The following is a 21,690-nucleotide window of genomic DNA, read 5'->3' as shown; positions in this document are numbered from 1 at the left end:
TGTTGTTGTTATTTATTGTTTATTCCCCCCTCTTCTTACCTGTAGACCCCGAGACTAACGTTGATGTCGGGTACGACTACCCTCCTGATGACCAACCCTTTGCCACAGAGCAACAAGGCAAGCAAACCCCCCTTGATCATCCTTATATCGCATATTTCTTTCTCCCTCATGCTTGCATTAGAATTTTGCTACTGTTGTAGATAGATCCTATTCTGATGCATAGCCTGTTTTTGATGAACTGCTATTTTACTATACCGAAATTTAAACTGATTAGAATAGGTGGAGCAGTCATCCCCTTTGCCCCTTAGTCCAGTTGCCCCCGCTTTATCGTCAAGTCTTGATCCCTGATCGACGAGCCAGGACCCGACACAACACTTACACTCCCCTTAGTTGTACGCCGCTGCAGAGCTACTATCGAGTACCGAGGATGACACCTCGTTACGTACTCCGATACTAACGTTGTAGTGTAGTTGACCGGCGGTGGTTCTTGGAGGATGATTCCTTGTTCACCACTTCCGATAACGGCTCTATCGTACAACCCAGCAGGCGTGGCCCATCGAGGGTGATTCCTCCGTGGCCACCTTAGCGGTTACATCATTCGGAATCCAACGAGGGTGATACCTCGGATCCCCCTGATGTTACAACCACACAGTTACTTGACAGTGTTACTGGGAACATTGATGAATAAATGTTTGGCGGGTGTATTCCCGCGTGGATGTGTCGATGAGTTAATTAAAATGTTAATGGATTTGGGTATTTGATTTGGGTTGGTCGGAGACCTTATTCGCACTAACCGTCTACGTGGGAGAAGTTATGGGTACTCGACGTCGTGGTATCAGCCAAAGCTCTTCCGACGTCAGCAATGGAGCGGCGCGCGTCCGAGTGGTCTTGATTATCACCGTTCTTGTATAAGAGGTGTGAGGACTAACATCGGCCGCCCTTGCATCGTGCAGGAGTACAAAGGGTGATTGTCCCATGACCCCTACGCGCTTAGGATTTAGACCGGTGGGCTGGCCTCTCTGTTGAGTCTAGGTGGGGTTGCGACGTGTTGATTTTCCCGGGTCGGGCATGACCTAGGAAAGTGTGTCCGACCAAAGTTTATCGAGCGTGACGGAGAATATGTGGTGCACCCCTGCAGGGATGAAAATTAACTATTCGAATAGTTGTGTCCACGGTTATAGGACGACTGAGAGTTGTGCCCCAATCTTATATAACTACAATTGTTATTTAATTGGAATGTTTGCTCCGGGATTGCTTCCTCGCAGGGAGTCAAGGAAGGATCTCTGGGCGTGCCTTTAATTAATATTGCTACAAGAATATGACTATTAATTGTGTTACTTGATATATTCTCGTCTATTGTTGTAAGACCCTTGGAGATGCTAGTCTTTGATAGGACTAGGCCTTCTCTCCCTATTCTCGCATTGTTGTAGTCAGTCCGCATATAACCATTCATGTGATACTTATGCATACTTAGCATAGTTTTGATGTCAGTCTTGCGAGTACTTTGGATGAGTACTCACCATTGCTTTGCTCCCCTTTTCCCCTTGATCTGTTGCTGCGACCAAATGATGGAGCCCAGGAGATGGTGTATCCCGCCGATGACGACTGCTACACCGACGGTGCCTTCTACTACATGGAGGACACTGAAGACCAGGAGTAGTTAGGAGGTTCCCAGGTAGGAGGCCTCGCCTCGTTCGATCATTGTATCTTTTGTGCTAGGCTTCTCTAAAGCATTTTCATGTTTCATGTGTGTACTTAGATATTTGTTGCTTCCGCTAACTCTTGTGTTTATCAAGCTTCTGTATTCTAGCCCTCGAGGCCCCTGGCTTGTGATATGAAGTTTGTATGTTTTTATTTGTGTCTATAGTTGTGTTGTGATATATTCTCTGAGTCCTTGAGCTTGATCGTACGCATTTGCGTGTATGATTAGCGTACGATCAAATCGAGGGTGTCACATCTCCGTACCGGAAGGTTATGGCTAAAGCGCACGGATGCTACCAGACCATGGAGCCATCTACACATCCCCCACGACTCAGACGTGAGTGCCATCTTTAGGGCATCCACTTCTTGGGACATTGGCAACGGCAATACATGCAAATTCTGGACCGATCACTGGATCGACCGGACATCAGTGGTCGAGCTCGCCCCCCTTATCTTCACACTTGTCCCCCGAGGGCACCTCAAAGAGCGCACTATCCATGCAGGCCGCCATCTTCGATCATGGGTGCAGGACATTCAAGGAGCTGAGAATGTCATGAAAGCTGAGATTACAGGACTAGTAATTGTGATTGTAGCCTACGACGTTGAGGAATTTGCTTGGAGTTTTGGGATTCGTAGCAGTGGTATGTAAGTAGAGGCGACATCATAGGTGAGGTTCTAGGTCCTACCTTTCAAGGTGAAAATCCAAGGTTTGGCCTTCATTGGTTGTGCCTGATAAAGGCCTTGTTGAAGACATTGTTTTGAGAGCGGGGATTATCGCTAGGGTGAAAACCCAAAATTTACGATCGGGCGACGACGGTGCTAATGCATTGTTTCCTTCTTGGAGGCGTCGTTTTTTCAGTACATGGAATCATGTGTTGTGTTGGTGGTGGTTGTGCTGCTACTGCAAGTACTAAAACTCTGTAGGGAGACTTTTGTTTTTTAGCTACTTCTCCGTTTTTTGGTTGTGTGCATCCGTCATGCCATTAGGGCATTGAGTTGTTGCAGAGGCTGGGTATAATTGGTATCTCCATGATATCAATATATGCTCTTTATAAAAAAAAGGACATTCAGGGAGCACTTGGGTGTGAGGCCATGGTTCAATAAATAGACCTCTGGAGGCGGGTCTACCACATAAACCTCTCAGTAGAGCCCGATACCTTGACCTGGCGATGGACCACATCGATGAGATATTCTGCCCGCTCATGCTACTAGGCGCTATTCATTAGCTCGTGTGAAGACCCCCGTTGGAAACTATGAGGGCTAGTTTCCAATTTCATCCATTACATCCATCTCGAGCTACAGGAAGGAGATACACATTGAGGGAGAGGGGAGAGGAGCAAGAACATGCTATATGTTCACGCCACACACACCGTCCTAGCCGTTCGTTGCCCACCATTTAAGTACTAGCTGGTCATATAGGAGAAGCTTGGGCCTTAAGCCCATTCGGGTCCAACGAGCCGAGCCAGTTTGCAAGGCTCCCTTCTGGGTCGGTCTTTCTCTGGATTCACGGGTCTGTGAGTCGCTTGGTCGCTAACAATCCCTCCCCCCTTAGAAATGGCTTGAGCCCAAGCCGATGCCCGAGAAAATTGTTGTTGCAATGAGACCTTGTCCTCCCAGGTAGCCATGTATTCAGGCATATTGCTCCATTTGATCAGCACTTGAATCAAAGAAGTAGAGCCACGCTTGACCACCCTTTGTTGCAGCACTTGCTCAGGCAGGGACTAGAAACTGATCATCCGGGGTAGGCAACTAGGGTAACACCTGACAGTGTGGAGAAAGCACTCTCTTGAGTAGTGACACATGGAAAACTGGGTGTACTTTGCTGGTGGGAGGAAGCAACAGCTTGTAAGCCACTTCACCGACACGCTCCACGATCTCAAATGGTCCATAGAATTTAAAGGCCAGTTTGTGGTTAGCTTTGGGCGCCACTGAAGACTGAAGATAAGGCTGCAATTTGAGGAACACCTGGTCTCGTGTTGGAAATATACCCTAGAGGCAATAATAAATTCGTTATTATTATATTTTCTTGTTCATGATAATCGTTTATTATCCATGCTAGAATTGTATTGATTGGAAACTCAAATACATGTGTGGATACATAGAGAACACACTGTCCCTAGTGAGCCTCTAGTTGACTAGCTCGTTTATCAAAGATGGTCAAGGTTTCCTGACCATAAACAAGTGTTGTCACTTGATAACGGGATCACATCATTGGGAGAATGATGTGATGGACAAGACCCAAAATATAAACATAGCATGTGATCGTGTCACTTTGTTGCTATTGTTTTCTACGTGTCAAGTATTCATTCCTATGACCATGAGATCATGTAACTCACTGACACTGGAGGAATACCTTGTGTGTATCAAACGTCGCAACGTTACTGGGTGACTATAAAGGTGCTCTACATGTATCTGCGAAGGTGTCCGTTGATTTAGCATGGATCAAGACTGGGATTTGTCACTCCGTGTGACAGAGAGGTATCTCGGGGCCCACTCGGTAATACAACATCACATATAGGCCTTGCAAGCAATGTGACTAAAGTGTTAGTCACGGGATCTTGTATTATGGAACGAGTAAAGAGACTTGCCGATAAAGAGATTGAAATAGGTATAGGGATACCAACGATCAAATCTCGGGCAAGTAACATACTGTTGGGGATATTACCTGCGGTATGGCCAGCCCTAATGGGCCAGGTCAGGAAAGTGGCGACTCTTACATACATGACCAACATAAGCCTTGGTTTGGGCCTGGGGTGTGTTGGGAGATCTTGTAAGAAGGCCGCCACGGCCAATGAACCAGATGGTGGTTCAAGAATGACAAACAAGATAAGCCGCCAAGGAGTTTTCCTTGGCTTGAGGTACAGGACGACTTAGAATAAGGAAGGCCACAATTTGTAACATGGCCAGGACTTTGTAAACCCTGGGGCCTCGACCTGTATATAAAGGTGAGTCTCTGGGACTGATAGATCAACTTAGAAATCATCGAGAGCTAGGTCAGGCGAGTTACGCCCTCCTTGTAATCGAATCCACCATCAATATACACAAGTAGGACGTAGGCTTTTACCTCCACACGAGGGGCCGAACCTGGGTAAATCTGAGTCTCGCTTCCGCTCACCCCCTTTGAGTCGCCCCCAAGGTGCGATGGCTCCTTCACTAAGTCCTTTCACGAGGACATCTGACGTGACAAAACCACGACAATTGGCGCCCACAGTGGGGCCTGCACACGGTGGAGTTGAGTTCTCAAAGGGAGCCCATCCAGGGTCAGGAGGCTACGCGGTCGGCATCATGACGAAAAGCCGCCGCGGAAAATACTACATCGACAACTCGCCGTGGGGGCCTGAAGCCGATTCAATCGAATCTGGATACAGGGTCCCCTTCGGCAAGATCCACGTCTTCATCGGCAAGTTTGGGGCGCCCGTACCTGAGCCGGACACCTTCACCGACATCGTCGAGCCGGCCAGGTACGCCCATCCCACCAAACATCAGGTCAAGGGACGCCACGTTTTCGTTGGTTTTACGCAGGGGACCGACCTACCGGACGGGTCGGTAATCCAGGAGATCAACCCCATCAACTCGGACGATGAATCATCCATGGGCGATACAGATTCAATCTACCCTCTCTACGAGGGACAGCTCGGAGGGTTACCGCAGGCGGCAAACTCGAAGGACTTCGCGGGACTGCATCGACAAGTCGCCATCTACATGGCGGGGGCAGCACCGCCTCAGCCAAACCCGGCGGGTAACAATGAAACTGGCGGGTCGTCGAAAGCTCCGGCTCAGGCCATGGCAGACTTGGCAACAGAGACAGCCAAACTCATGGCGATCGTTGTGATAGCAGAGAACCAGGAAACAATCAACGCCGAACTGGCGAAGCTGCGGGAGGAGATGGCCAAGACTCAGCGGGACGTGGAAGCGGAAACCGCCAGGATGGCAACAGAGCAGGCCCAGATCACCGCGGAGACAGAGTGTTTAAACACTGAAGGCTGGCGGCTTGAGCGACAACAGCGTGCCTCTCATGCGATCCACCGGAGGAGACATCATGGCCGCCTCCCGACCGATATAAATCCAACTCGCCTCTTCGACAGCCCGCATACCCCCGGGATGAGACCCGGTTGACCTTGGCAGGCCGCTCCAGGGGATGATCCGGCTCGCCCGTCGCTTAACCCGCAACCGCCTCAGCCAACGGAGGCCCGTGCGCCCCGTTTCCAGACACCACGGGGTCACTTCTCGAATCCCGTGGATAACGTGCTGGCGGCAACCCGCCACGTGGAGTCTCTCCTGATTTACGAAAACTCCCCGACTGAAGTGGAGGCGAGAAACGCCATCGAGATGCTGAAAACGGCGGTGGTACAACATGCACAATATTCACATATCCGTGACCGGTTACACTCCACGCCCTAGGCGAGTCACACCAGGAGTCGCCGTGATGACCTGCGTGCGGTGACCAGCGTGCAACGGTGCCTGCCGCAGACCAACCCGCCCGGGATGCCCGATACACGAGCTCAAGATCTTGTGGATGCGGCGCGAGCCGCCCGCTTGATGGAGACGGCAGCTGCGGCGGGTCAAGGCTATCCGACATACACCCAACCTCCTCCCGCGTTGACCGATACAGGCGGCAGGCACGTTGGGGTGCCCTGTCTAACGCCCGCCCTCCACAACGAGCGTATGCCAAAAGATTTCAAAGGACCGAGAAAGGTACCCAATTACACACCAGATCTCGAGCCAGGGTCATGGATCGAAAGTTACAAGCTTGCAATGGATATGCTCGATGTGAATGAGGTGGTCTGCGCGAAGTATTTCACCATGATGCTCGAGGGAACGGTGCGCGCATGGTTGAAAAACCTGCTGCCCAATTCCATCCACACCTGGGCCGAGTTGAAGGAACGTTTCATCAAAAATTTCTGAGGAACCTCTAAACGCCCGATGACCATCGTTGACCTGCAACACTGCATCCAACGCCCGGATGAGTCGGCCCATCATTGGACGCGGCGGGTTGCAGAGGTCATTCATTCATCAGATGGCATCTCGGCCGCTGAGGCAGTGCTAATTCTGGAGAAAAATTGTCATTACGAGCCTTTGGTGCTGAAGCTCGGGAAGCTCAAGCGTAAGGTGCAGGACATGGGCGAGTTGATGGACACCGTGACCAGGTACGCCGAGTCAGACGACACTAAAGACCCCGGGGAAGATGACGACAAGGTTAGCACCGCCAGGAGAGGCGAGTCGTGAAAAGGCCACTCCCAATTCCAAGGGCGGAGCAACCACAACCACGCGGGACAAAGTAAAAGGAGACATTAGGAAGGCGTCACCGACTTCGTCGCTAATACTAACGCTGGCAACGGAAACCAACGCCAGAAGAAAAGGGGCTTCAGCGGGAAGAAACCACGCAATAATCACGAGATGCTCAAAGGCCCCTGCCCACAGCACGCCACCGCCGAAGGGCTGTCTACCCACTCTTGGGAGGATTGCTATGTGATGCAGGAATTCCGAGCTGAGGCGCTCAAGAATGGTCAATGAGGTGACCAAGGCGGACGTCAGGAACAGTTCGGCACTCCCGGGTCACACCGAAGCCCGTTTTGTGGGTTCCCTAACCTGGGCCCGCAGGGTGGGTCACAGTCTAATGCCGGGCAGTACCAGGTCCACAATCATCAGCGGTACAACACGCAGGGCGTGTTTCAGCAACCGCCCCCGCAAGGTGATCCCCAGCGGCAGGATGACAATGGCGGCTTTCAGAATAATCCTAAGCAGTTGAACAGTGGGCAATACCACGTGTTCACCACCAGCACTTGCAAACGGGACCAAAAGGTGAAACACAGAGCTTTCAGCGTGGTTGAGCCGGCGCTCCGTAGGTACCTTAAATGGTCTGAACAGCCCATTATCTGGAGTAGGGAAGATCACCCGCCTGGGTTGATAATCCCAGCGACTTGGCTTTGGTCGTGGCTCCCCAGGTCGGAGGTTACACCCTTTCCAAAGTCCTTATGGATGGCAGCAGCAGCATTAACATCTTATATTTCGATACCTTTCGGCGGATGAATTTCTCAGAAAAAGACTTTATGCCATCTTCCACGGTCTTCCACGGTATTGTTCCGGGTAAGTCGGCATACCGTGTTGGACGAATCAGACTTAACGTAGCTTTTGGCACGGAGTCTAATTACAAGAGCAAGTCCCTCATGTTTGAGGTGGTCAAGATCAAGAGCCCTTACCACGCGTTGTTCGGAAGGCCGGCTTACGCTCGGTTCATGGCCCGCCCATGTTACGTTTACCTCAAGCTCAAAATGCTTGGCCCTAAGGGGATTATTACGATCAATGGGGACAGGAGCATAGCCCAAGAATGCGAGGAAGGAGACGCGGCTTATGCCGAGTCGGCTTGCGCGGCCAAGGAACTCAAGTTTCACCAGGCCAATGTCGACCCGGCAGATATGACACCACTCAAGAGACCCACAATCGACTCAGAGCCGCCCCTCAAGTTTAAACCGATGGATGACACGAAGGTGATAGACTTCACGCCTGGTGACTCAACCAAGTAGTTCACCATTGGGACGGGTCTGGATCCCAAATAGGAAAGCGCGCTCATCGAATTCATCCGTGAGAATTGGGACATCTTTGCATGGAAACCTTCAGACATGCCAGGTGTGCCGAGAGAATTCGCTCAGCACCATCTTAATATTGACCCTAAAATAAAGCTGGTTCAGCAGTATCTTCGCCGATTTAATGAGGAACGGCGTAAGCAATTGGGGAGGAAGTTGCTCGGATTTTGGCCACTGGGTTCATCATTGAGGTTTTACATCCTGAATGGTTGGCTAACCCGGTCTTGGTGCTAAAGAAGAATGGCACTTTCCGCATGTGCATCGACTACACCGACCTCAACAGGGCTTGTCTGAAGGACCTTTTGCCCTTCCCCGCATTGATCAAATCATTGACTCTACGGCGGGTTGCGAGCGGTTGTGTTTTTTGGATGCTTACTCGGGATACCACCAGATCAAGATGGTTGTGGCGGACCCGGAGAAAACGTCCTTCATAACCCCCTTTGGAGCCTTTTGTTACGTGTCCATGCCGTTCGGGCTCAAGAGCGCGGGGGCGACTTATCAACGTTGCATCCAGAATTGCCTGCACAGCCAGATCGGACGCAATGTTCACGCCTACATTGCCGATATCGTGGTCAGATCCCAGAAGAAGGAATTACTTTTGGAGGATCTCAGGGAGACTTTTGACAATTTGTGCGTATACCAGATGAAGCTTAACCCTACCAAGTGTGTTTTTGGTGTTTCGCATGAAAGTTATTGGGTTTTCTGGTGTCAGAACGAGGCATCGAAGCTAACCCAGATAAAATTGAAACGATCACTTCACTAGGCTAGCCGGCCAATATCAATCAAGTTCGCGCATGGCGGGTCGCATTGCGGCTCTAAGTCGTTTCACAAGTCGCCTTGGGGAGAAAGCATCCCTCTTTATCAGCTGCTTAAAACAACTAATCATTTTGTTTGGACGGATGAAGCCAACGAAGGCTTTGAAGCCGTGAAGCAACAATTAGCTAAGCCGCCCGTATTGGCTGCTCCAACTGACAAGGAACCTATGCTCTTGTACATCGCGGCCAATTCTAAAGCGGTAAGCATGGCAGTAGTCATCGAGCGCAAAAAAGAAGGGAAGGATAACCCGGTTCAACGACCAGTCTACTTTATCAATGAAGTCCTAACCCTCTCCAAACAGCGTTATCCACATTGGCAGAAGTTGGTCTTTGGGGTATTTATGGCGAGTCGGAAGTTGAAACACTACTTTCAAGAGCATCCTATCATGGTGGTTAGTTCTGCCCCCCTTGGTAATATTTTACAGAATCGAGAGGCAACTGGACGGATTGCTAAGTGGCACATTGAGCTAGGACCTCACCACGTGTGGTATACCCCTCGCACAGCCATTAAGTCTCAAACACTAGTGGATTTCATCAACGGTTGGACCGAGTTGCGGATTCCAGAAGATAGACCTGATCACACATATTGGACCATCTATTTTGACGGGTCTAGGCAGCTGGAAGGCTCAGGGGCTGGCGTGGTGTTGACTTCGCCTCAAGGTGACAAGTTTTGCTATGTCCAACAATGCGGAAGAATATGAAGCCCTACTCCATGGATTGCGACTCGCCAAAGATATGAATCTCAGCACAGTCAGATGTTTGAGGGACTCAGATCTAGTGGCACAGCAGGTTTCTGGCATGTGGGATTCCAGAGATCCCTTGATGGTGGCTTATAGGTGACCCGTGTCAGACGTAGCAGGTCATTTTCATGGCTATCAGGTGGATCACATTGATCGTCGACTTAATGAGGCGGCAGATGCTCTTTCACGACTCGGTTCACAACGTAAGCCGGTTCCCCCTAATGTCTTTTTGGATGTATTGCATAACCCATCAGTAAGGCTGCCTTTAGAGGAAGACTTGGTGGTTCCTCATCCTGAGTCTCAACTTGTGGCGGCTCTCCGTGCTACCCCAGATTGGGCACTCCCCTACATAGCGTATCTGGCACGAGGCAATTTACCTACTGATAAGTTGTTGGCCTGCCAAAACGGCCGTCGATGCAAGTCCATGGTCATACATAATGGCGAGTTACACAAGCGAAGCACTTCTGGAGTATTTCAAAGGTGTGTCTCTTCTGAGGAAGGGTGTGCGATTCTTAACGAGATTCATGCAGGCGACTGTGGTCATCATGCCGGGTCACGCTCTCGGGTATCCAAAGCCTTTAGGCATAGGTTTTACTGGTTCACAGCTCATGCAGATGTTGAGGATATAGTTCGCCGATGTGATGGTTGCCAAAAATTTGGCATCAGATGCATGTGTCGGCTCAGGAATTATGGATGATCCCAATCACATGGTCGTTTGTGGTCTGGGGGTTGGACATGGTTGGTCCTTTCAAAATGTCGTCCAACAAAAAGACTCACCTGTTGGTGGCGGTTGACAAGTTTACCAAGTGGGTTGAAGCAGAGCCGGTTAGTAGCTGTGATGCAGACACGGTTGTCAAGTTCGTGAAAAAGTTGATTTTCCGCTTCGGGTATCCTCATAGTATCATTACTAATAATGGTACTAATTTATCAAAATGCGCCATGCAAGAGTTTTCTGGAAGGGAGCACATCCGGCTTGACGTTTCTGCGGTTGCACATCATCAGTCCAATGGAAAGGCAGTGAGGGCGAATCAAGAAATATTGTGAGGAATCAAGCCCCGGCTTATGGTACCTCTGGAACGTATCCCGGGATGTTGGGTTGAAGAATTGCCCTCAGTTTTATGGAGCATCAGAACCACCCCAAATCAATCTACGGGTTTTACTCCCTTTTTCCTGGTCTATGGGGCAGAGGCAGTATTGCCAAGTGACATCTGACACGATTCACCACGAGTCGCCACTTATGTGGAACAAGACAACGAGTTAGCACGTCAAGATTCGTTGGACGCTTTAGAGGAAGAGCGTGATTTGGCCATGTCGCGATCGGCGATTTATTAACAAGACTTGCGACGCTATCACAGCCACCGAGTCAAGAGCCGAGCTTTTCAAGAGGGGGACTTAGTGCTCTGGTCGATTCAAGACCATACATGTATGCATAAGTTATCCCAGCCATGGGAAGGACCATTTGTCATCAACAAGAATCTCTGTAATGGTTCATATTACTTAGTGGATCTTTGCCCGGATAGACCAATGACAGAGGTTGAGACAACTCGCCCATGGAACATAGCCCACTTGTGGACATATTATACTTACAGCCACTGGCTCCTTACCTATGATTACAATTTCGAATTTGTAATCCTTTATTTTATTTATAAAGCAATAAAGCCGGCGCCCACGAACTTCGGGGTCCTTTGCCATTTCAGCTTCTTGAAAGCATGAGTCTTTATTGTTCTACAAGTCGTCCAAGCATGGATGCTATCAACATCAAAGAGCATTAGTCGCCACGTCGCGCTTATTTCAAACCTTGACGTTGATACGCCAAAGAGGACCAAACTTGCCACGTTGCATGGTTCAAACATGGACACCTTATATGGTTTTGAGAATTAAGCCGACTTACTTGGGGGCTACTAGCTCCCAAGTTGTTTTGCAGTAAGAGCGTATACGCTTATGCAATCCTATGTCTGGATTTTCCCTAATCATAGGTCACTTGGGGGCTTCCACTCACTGAGTTCAGCCTGAATACCCTCTTGGCTAGTCAAAAATTAACACATTACAATGGTTATACTGGACTGTGTGTTTGACGACTCGCCCTATGGTCCCATGTACTCTTGGCGAGTCAATCCATTTTTGGACCCTGAACTTGCCTTGGTTAAAACATGAAAGGCACTGGTGAGAGTCGACACATGGAAAATAGACAAACCATGGGTTCACTAAACCTGCTTCACTGAAGCTTGACTTGCGCCTGATCAGCCGGTCTAAACAACTAAAGGTTGTTGCAAAAGCCTTCTTGGGGTAGCACTAGAGTTTTGCAAACTCGTCCTATCCCGTCGTAACTCATCGAGCCGATGAACTTTCTGACTATCTTTGTGGCATCGCCCAAAGGTTTCATAAAATATATATAACCCGCCGCGACTCACTAAGCCAGCTTATTGTTATGTCACATCCTGTTTTTGCTATCACTTGTCTGTATTGTGAAATTCTGAGCTTCTTAAATTTTTTCAAAACTAATGATGTGAGTGCCATGATTGACATTGTATGCGTGTATGCTTGATCATGTGAGCACTTAAAACCCTAAAAGTCCTTTGGTATTATACTGATTTCCAAAAACCTTGCTTATGACTAACCAAAGTAAAACCACCTTGAGTTGCACTACAAGTCCATGATAGCAAGCAGTGCTTCAACTCATATTTGGTAACCTGATTTTTACCTATCTTTATATTTCAAAACCACAAAAATAATTATTTTTGTGATTTTTTTCCTAATTAAATAACCTGTCCATTTCTAAGATCAGAATTGGTATTCCAACATGGGAAAATACTTTTGTGCTTTGGAAAAATCTGATTAAATATAAAGATGACCAAAAGGACATATATTTTCCATACATAAGATTTTAAACCCCATTATATATTATATTTCTTGATTAAAACTATAAAAGCTATTTCTGTCTGTTTTGGCATTTTGAAATATTTCCAAAGGAAATATTCTCAATAAATTCCTAGAAAATTCCAGTGATATCCCTAAGCCTCGTTTGGTGTCCACATAAAGTTTCACCTTGATCAAAGGTGGATAAGGACCCCAAATAACCCAAAAACCCTGTCTGTCCAGAATCAAGTTAGAGCAACTCTACGTAGCAAAGTTTGTCCAATGATGCTAAGACTTTGTAGGAGTGCCTAATACCTCAAATGAGGGTTCCACACCAAAAATGGGATTTGTGGGACTTAGTTTTCCCACACTCCCTTTGGAAGGAACAAATCTGGTCATATTGGAGTGTTTTCAAGTTTACAAAGCTAAACTTGTCCTTTGGAGCTCAAATTTGGTGAAACTCCATAGTTTACCACCAAAACCAAACCTGTTAAGTCTCGGCACCAGCGGTGGTGTGCAACCCCCTAAACCCACTGTCAAACACCTTCTGACAGATAGGAAAAAGCCACCTTAGCCACAGCTAAACCAAACTCCTTTGCTTCAAACTCTTAGATTAAGTGGCCAGCACGTGTATCTAGACCTAGTCAACTGGCCCCTCACTGGTTCAAAGTGGAAAGGCCAAAAATCCCAATTTAGATCTCAATTCATGACTGACAGCACCAGTATTTCTTGCCTCCTTTGACCAGCCAAAGCTCCCACTAAAACCAAACGGCTAGCCACACCCCCCAGCCAGTGCCAGGACATGCTGGACACGTCCAAAGTGCCTCAGAGCGCACCAGCATGCTGTGGCATGCCAAAACTATGCTCTGGGTGCGCTACAGGGAGTCACTGAGGTGGGGGCGACGCCCTCGGCCAGTTCCAGCCTCCCCGAGATGTCCAACCTCTTCCCCGACAACCCTTCTGCGTCGCGCAAGCCTCAGGGCCCCTCCTCTCTCGCGCTAGAGCTCGCGCGACGTGTGCCCGCGCGCTCCAGAACTGGCCAAGGTTGCGCGGCCAGGAATGCACGACTCTCCACTCTCTCTCTGCTGCAGATGGATCGGGCGGTCCAATACCAGGTCCTGAGACCGTGGTTTCAACCCCAACCTCTCTCTGCGCCCCCATGCGCGCCACGGTGAGTCACCGGCGCTCCTGAATCTGCTCACCATCGCGGGCCTATAAATAGCCCCTCCCCCTCGCTCCAGCACCCCTCAGATAGCTTCACCACGATCACTAGTACCTCCCTAGCCACCCCAGCCAACCAGCAGAGCCCTGGTGCTCGAGCTCGACCGAGGCCCCTCCACCTCGGAGCTCCGGTGGATCTCCGGCTACACGACGGCTCCTGCGCCCCTCGACCACCCAAACTGACCCCCTCGATCCGAGGAAGCTTTCCCCCAACTCGCTCGAGCTTTTCCGTGTCTCTAGCCACCCCCTCGACCACCTCCCGAAACCCCTCCACCACAGCCCCCTCGTCGCCGGCGAACCCCTGCCTCCCCGATGTTGTTTCGACCACCAGCAGGTAGGCAACAACAAGGCGAACCCATTCCCATGTTCGTTGGAGCATGAGCGCGTCGGCAACCTCGTCGACGTCCTCCTCCTCCTCCCTGTCCGGAGGTAGGAGACGACCCCGACAGGTGTGCCCCACCTGTCGTTGGCCTAGCCTCCTCCCCCGCACTGACCTCGGTCGCTGACCGCAGGGCCCCGTGCGTGAGGTTCAAACCTGACAGCGCGCGCGCCTGGGCAGGCTGTCGGCTGGCCCTGGGCCAGCCCAGCTCTAGGCCGAGCCAGGCCAGGAGCTAGCTTGTTTTCCTTTTTATTTTAAACCCTGGTTTCTAAGATTTTTACAAAAACATTTAACCAGTGTAAAAATATAATTCTTCCACATTTATTCTTCTAAAAATGTGTAGTATTTAATGATATGCTTAGATGAATTTTTCCAGGAACTATTCTATTTTATTATAATAAAAAGGACTAAATTGGAATAGTTTTGCTTCTGTTTGGTTGATTTCAAAAATATCCCTTCAAGGAAAACTAAGGCAAATATTTTTAAATGATATCTTAGATTTATCAGTAATAGGGAACATTTTTTTAAATGACTTTGTGATCTCTTTCTGTGTGAGCTATTTCTTATTTATTGTTTTACCAACGATAGAAAATCCGTGTGAGGAGGGAATCGGAGCGGAAGACCTCGAAGACCTCGGATACTTAGCTGAACAAGGCAAGCAACCCTTTGACCATGATTGAGCATATGTTATTTTGCATGTTAAAACAACAAGTATTCCCGTTGCATATGATCATAAGTGCCGGTAATCATTTGATATGGTTTTACCGAAGGCTACTCCGGAGTGTTTTGCATTGAGCTTGACTCTACCCCTTGAGGGTCATGCTAATACCATATTGACAAGTAAAGATAGCAGTAGTATTATCATGAGCATGGTGTTGTCATAAAGCAAGAGTTTATGAAAACCCCATCGGGTGCCAATAATGCCCGAGGGTGATGATGAGTTAGGTGGTCACTTTTGGTGAAGTGATGCACCGGTATTTGTGTGAGTAAGGTTTCGGAAATGGGATTAGATTTATGATGTGTCGACCGTCCCAACCTTACCAGTACGACCACGTTACCCCTTATGGGACGGGGCTATGTTAATTACTCTGATCGGTGCTAGCAAAGAGCCACATTACTAGTGGCGGGAGTGATGTGTGGTCACTCTCGTTATGGGGTCGTGCCGGGTAGGACGACTATGCCATTTTTATGAGTTCCCCTCAGACCGTTGGTCCCCGCATTGTTGGTACACTCCAGAGTTGGTCCTCGTAAGACGTACAACATGTGGGATGGGTACCAATCGAGTGGACCTCTTTGTCTAGTATCGTCAGGGGAAAGGCATTGATCGGGTACTTACCTCGAGTCGTGGATGACACGGAAGTTTCCCGGATCTCGTGGGTACAGCGTACTACCTCTGCATAGTGTAAACTATTCGAATAGTCGTCTCCATGGTCAAGGACAATTGGGTAATCCTGCTTAAACTACATCCTGATATTTCCGCATAAACCAAGTGTGCGTGAGTTGTGTGTGTGTGTGTGTGTGTGTGTGTGTGTGGTGATGAGAAAGGTGTTCTATGATCGCAATGATATGACCAAGTTCAGTGACTTGGCATATATGGTGAACCCGGATGGTTCATCCCTCGGCAGATATATTGATATTTGTAACCTGTTCTTCAAGAGTAATTATTTAACTTGATGCATATTCATGATCATTCCACCTAGATGAGTTACACTAGAAATGCATGGTATTGTTATCCTTCACTTTCGTTGATTATATCATGGGCTGTTTGCGAGTACATTCAAAGTACTCATTGGCTTGCCACTGGTTATGTTATTGACCAGACATGGAAGGACCGGAGTTTGGAGATGAGTACGTCTTCGGAGACACCCCTACGAACTAGGACGCTTCCGAGTCAGAATGCCTGTCGGTGTAGGCTTGATGGGATGGACACCGCTTAGCCCCTTTGTTTTCCGCTATTAGTGTACTCGTGTGATTTTGGCCTTAGGCCCTGTCTTGTGAACTTGACCCTTCGGTCACGTGTTGTAATAATTGGTACTTGGATGTAAGACTCTTTATTCAGTATCTGTGTTCGGTGAGCATTGATCTCTGGGATCACTGAGCACGGAGATTCTCGACTAGTAAGTCGGGGTCCCCACATGTTATAACCCGTCGCGACTCACTGAGCCGGCTTATTGTTTATAACCCGTCGCGACTCATTGAGCTGGCTTATTGTTTATAAGCTACCGTGACTCACTGAGTCGGCTTATTGTTTTCTATGATAGACAGGGTAAAGGACATTTTTTTTCAAGATATGACAAAGCTTTTGGGAAAGGCGATTCATATTAATGAAAGCCGCATTTTCCAAACACAAATTGCAAGGTACGGTTATCATATTGTTTTCCTGAATCCTAAGACTATTACATGGCTCACCAGGCCATACCGGGCATCATATCCCGGTCAGAAAGGTATCAAAATATTTTTTGCGGATCGGTTTCATGATAAGTCAGTTCAAGCCGCCTCCGGGTCACCCTGCCTTGAGCTTTCGCCGTCTTCGATTTGTAAGTCTCCCAGTTTCCAATTGCAATTGGTCAAGGCGACGAACTCGTCTTCATCACTCAAGATGGCAGAGAGATCAACGTCAAAGTCAAAGGGATTCTTACGGCGTCGTGGAGTCAGGCTGGTGATTTCATATGAAGGAGGAGTCACCTTTTTGTTGCTTTCATCATAAGCCGCCTGCTATTTGCCTAAGTCCAGGCTGTTTGCTAGTTGAGTCGCCGCGGAGCGAGACTCTTTCACGCAACGATGGTAGTCCTCCTCGGTGAACTCCGACGCATCATCTTTTAACTATGGAAAGCCAGCAGCTACTTCCTCCGGCTTAAGTTCAGAAGCATAGGCCAGACACCGACTTAGGGTGGTCAGTGCTCCTTTACAGGCGGCTGGCCTTTTTAATTCTTCTATCTGAGGCGGCAATGTTGGCAGGCAAGCCAGCATGTGCTTGATGGATTTTATGGGCTCCCTGTTGCCCATCACGGCCTTCATAGTCATCATGCCTCCCGTGTATAATTGCTCTGTGAAAGTATAAATCGCCTTCAGCTTCAGAATGCAATCATTCTGCAGGGTGGCGGCTCGCGGACCTATGAAGGATAGAATGAGATAATTAACATTTGCAATATGCTTTGCAGATCTTTTCAGATGAAGGGAATTTATCCTTACCAAAGATAGCTTGGATCATGTTGGAGATATGATGTTTTAAGCCGAAGAGTTCTTGAAGAGCGGCTTCTAGCTTTTCTTCGGCTTGTTGCGCCCGCTTTAAGATGGCGGCTTGCTCAACATGGGCTTTCTTTTCAAACTTTTGGTGTTCAGCTTTCATCTTCTCCATGTCAGCAAGGGCCAAGAGAAATTTCTCTTCAGACTTAGCTCGAGCATCCTGCTGTTTGGCTAAGCTTTCTTTTAAACCGGCCAAGGTTGAGTTGGCCCGAGTCAAGGATTCCTGCAAACAAAAATTGGGGAAGCAAGTTTCAGGACCATTGCAAGCAACATCCCTGACACTTGGGGGATAATGTATGATTCTTTTAAAGTCATACCATCATTCAAGACCCGGCTCATCTTTCAAAAGATGACCCGACCCTTGGGGGCTGCAGGTTGAAGAAATTTTATATTCAAAAGACCCGAATCATCTTTCAAAATATGACCCGGCCCTTGGGGGCTACAGGTTGAAGAACTTTTATATTCAAAAGACTCGGTACATCTTTCAAAAGATGACCCGACCCTTGGGGGCTACAGGTTGAAGAAATTTTATATTCAAAAGGCTCGGCTCATCCTTCAAAAGATGACCCGGCCCCTGGGGGCTACAGGTTGAAGAACTTTTATATTCAAAAGACCCAGCTCATCTTTCAAAAGATGACCCGGCCCTTGGGGGCTACAGGTAGAAGAAATTTTATATTCAAAAGACTCGACTCATCTTTCAAAAGATGACCCGGCCCTTGGGGGCTACAGGTTGAAGAAATTTTATATTCAAAGACCCGGCTCATCTTTCAAAAGATGACCCGGTCCTTGTGGGCTACAGGTTGCACAAAATTTTATATTCAAAGTCCCGGCTCATCTTTCAAAAGATGACCCGGCCCTTGGGGGCTACACATTACAGAAATGATGCAAAAGTATGATTCATCATGGATGACGTGCCCTTTTCGAGGGCTAATGGGAGGATATATTCACAAAAATAAAAATGTCATACCTCATGTTTGACTCGCATCAAGTTGGTCGCGCTTTTCTCCATCTCTTGGCTTGGTTCCAAGCGGCTCACAAAACCGGAGTATAATTCTAAACTCCAATTTTTCATAACGAGGAAGCTTCAGCTTGGTGATATCCTTCTCTGCAAATGTTTGGGCATCTTTTGGCGTATGCTTGGTTAACACCGCAGTTGCAGGCTTAGAGTAACCAGTACCAGTAACAATGACTCCATCTGGATCTTCAGGCGTCTTAGCTGGACTGGGCGGGTTAACGTTTTCAATTTCCTCCTTTTGAGGGCTTGAAGGCTCAGCTCGGATATCAGGAATATCATCAAAGGTATCGCCTTGGAGTTTAGTTGGATCTTCCGAAGCCTCTGGGATGGAGGCGCCTTTACCAGATATTTCAGCCACTTTGGGGGCTGAAGATGAGTCGCTTGTCTTCCTCTTGTTTGCTTGTGCTCTGAGAAACAAAGGTACCAATGTTGGAACAAAGGACATTGATGATTGAAAGAATGTGTTAGTAAAGAAACTTACCCCTGAACACGAACCATCGGGGGGAGAGTCGCCAGACGAAGGAGGTGAAACCTGATGAACAAGAATTCAAGGATTGAATAAATTGCGAGAATATCTTACACAAGAAGGAAAAGATACTCATAATGATATACCTCGCTTTGTCGTTTTGACCAGTTGCTGTTTCAGGTAAGCCGGACACTAGGTCTCCAAAATGGCTTCGAGTATGGCGTTTAGGTGTGTAACTTGCCTTCTTCAAAAGGAAATTGGGGTCCAGATGAGCATCCGGGTGAGACATGGGAACTTTCTTACAAATTCGCATGCCGGCTTGGGGAGGGAAGAAGTTGAGTCGGAAGAAACGGAAATTACCTCGACATCTTCATCCTGGCTCTCATATTCGTCATCCTATAAACAACAGGCGGTAAAGAATAAGTACAAGTCAAAATGAAGCAATAAAAATGAGGAATTTTTACCTATGACTGCTCTTCAACAACACGAGACTCGCCAACGACAGATGACTCTTTGGCTACAGCTTTGCCTTTGCTCTTCTTCTTCGTCGTCGTCTTGGAGGGAGGTTCGGTTGTCTTCTTGACGATAGTCTTGGTTCTCCGGGTCCAGAACACCGAAACCCTCTAATTAAATATGGTGGAAGGTTCAGGACTAGAAATATAGATGAGTATATGAAATAATTACATTTTGGAGCCGGTTGTTTACCTCTGGAGCCGGGCGATGCAAAAGGGTTTGAGCCCAATTTGGGAGCAATTTTCAATAGGCTCGCCACATAGCGTCTATATGATATTGACAATGTCTTCTTCTGAGAGCCTCACACTGAAATTGCATTGGGGGTGGTTCAAATCGCCATCATACTCACACATCAAACCATTCCAGCAGCTTAAGGGAAGAATCCTCCATTCTACCCAACAACGGATCAAGTCGATGCCGGTAAGACCGTTGGTGGTAAGGCCCCTCAACTTTCCAAAGATAGGAACGAGTGTGGCTTCTTCTTCTTCAGTCAACTTCTCACGCAACTCAAAGTCCATAGGTAGGCGATCCTCCCCCAAGCCCGGCAGAGGGTTCTCGTTGGGTGGAGAAGTGTCGCGGCAGTAAAACCAAGACTTTGCCCAGTCTTTGGGATGACTGGGCAAAGTGACTGCCGGAAACCCGCATTCACGGCGTCGCTGAATGTTGACTCCCCCCCCAGTTCTAAGCTAGGTCCATGGGCAAATTATGTTTGGCGGTTCAGATAGAAAAATTTCCGGAACAATAGCACGGTGGGCTCGATTTGCAGATAAGTGTCACAGCAAACTTAAAACTGGCAAAGATTACTGACGGAATTTGGTCCCAAGTCTTGAGGATGAAGTTGGAAGAAATGCAGGGCATCTCTAAAAAACTTTGAGCCAGGCGGCTTGAAACCTTGCTCCAAGTGATCAGCAAACACGACTACCTCTCCTTCGGCGGGTTGGGGAATTGTTTCTCCGAAGGTAGTCCGCCACCCAATAACTTCCTTGGGATCTAAACTACCCGTTTTTACAAAATTGTCAAGATAGGCATCATTGACTTTTGTTGGTAGCCAGTTGCATTTCGAGATAGTACCCATAACTACAAAAGGAAAAGAGTAGGGTGGGTTGCCACGAACTGCGGAATGGCGACTTGCCAGCTAAATAATCTAAGGTGTATCTACAGGGGTATTACAACTCGCCAGCCAAAATGATCTACGGTGTATCTACAGGGATATTCTAATTCGCCATGGCAAAAGGAGACGGGTTATGGTTCTAAAAAGGGTTTCCTTAAGGATATTCCTGATCGGAAGACAAACATGTTTCTAACGACAAGCAATAATTTATGGATCTATGGGCATTTTCCAATGGGGGGAATAAACGCCGGCTGAAGGATTGAACGCCATGGAACGCCCAACAACACTATGAAAAATGGTGCGTAAATCTGGGAACTACGGATTGATAGGAAACACAATAGGAACTATTGTGACTATCATTTTGCATGTGGGTCTACAATACCGCATCCAGATGGGCTAAGAAGCAAGGGGAAGTGGTGTTCATGGAGTTCTGACGCTGACCTAAGAAGTGCGAAGGTTTGGATCTACTCCTAATGGGAGGAGGAGATTTACTTGAAGGAAGAAGGAGATGTCGGGTGGGGATTGAAGAAGACCCGCGATGGCGGTCGCGCCCTAGACTGGCTCGGGAAGCTGCTGGACGGCGACGACGTGTGATGGAGCTTCAACGGTGACAGGATGGTCGAGGTGCGGCTGGAAAAGACGATGCGGCTGAAAGAAAGGAGTGGGAGTAGGTGGCGTTGCCCTCCCACTCCCCCGTGGCTATTTAAAGGCCCAAGGTAAGACAACAAATGGCAGGCGCGGGAATCGAGGTGACATACTGAAACCTGGATATGATGGCGCCTAAATTTTCAGGATGATAAGATAAGGACGAAAAAAGATCCATTGGGAATGATGTCATCGGAATTCCTGGAATATTGGAGAAGGTGACGTCGTCAACAAATGACCTGGCGACTCAAGCAAATTGAGGAAGCTGGCGGCTTATAATTCACTAAAGGAAAGATGGGAGTGAGATGAGTCACCAACAAGAGGAGAGAAGATTTGTTGGCATGAATAAATTCAAGTCAAACTTGGGCTTAATGTTGGGGATATTACCTGCGGTATGA

General features: G+C 48.2%; 1 protein-coding gene and 1 long non-coding RNA gene across 2 annotated transcripts; both read right to left on the bottom strand.

Moving 5' to 3' along the window:
- Nucleotides 1-16,602: 16,602 nt before the first annotated feature.
- On the bottom strand, nt 16,603-17,761 carry LOC123411709. The gene is made up of 2 exons (XM_045104673.1): nt 17,489-17,761; nt 16,603-17,409 (listed from the first exon to the last, which is right to left on the bottom strand). The coding sequence occupies exons 1-2, from the start codon at nt 17,652-17,654 to the stop codon at nt 17,120-17,122; spliced, it is 456 nt and encodes a 151-aa protein (XP_044960608.1). The 5' UTR covers nt 17,655-17,761; the 3' UTR covers nt 16,603-17,119.
- A 1,291-nt stretch (nt 17,762-19,052) lies between these two features.
- Nucleotides 19,053-19,624, bottom strand: LOC123411710. The gene is made up of 4 exons (XR_006613314.1): nt 19,488-19,624; nt 19,384-19,419; nt 19,170-19,267; nt 19,053-19,089 (listed from the first exon to the last, which is right to left on the bottom strand). It is a non-coding gene; the product is annotated as an uncharacterized LOC123411710 (long non-coding RNA).
- Nucleotides 19,625-21,690: the final 2,066 nt, after the last annotated feature.

The sequence above is a fragment of the Hordeum vulgare genome, chromosome 7H, assembly GCF_904849725.1.
Source record: "Hordeum vulgare subsp. vulgare chromosome 7H, MorexV3_pseudomolecules_assembly, whole genome shotgun sequence".
Taxonomy (NCBI): domain Eukaryota; kingdom Viridiplantae; phylum Streptophyta; class Magnoliopsida; order Poales; family Poaceae; genus Hordeum; species Hordeum vulgare.
This window is presented reverse-complemented; position numbering and strand designations above follow the sequence as displayed.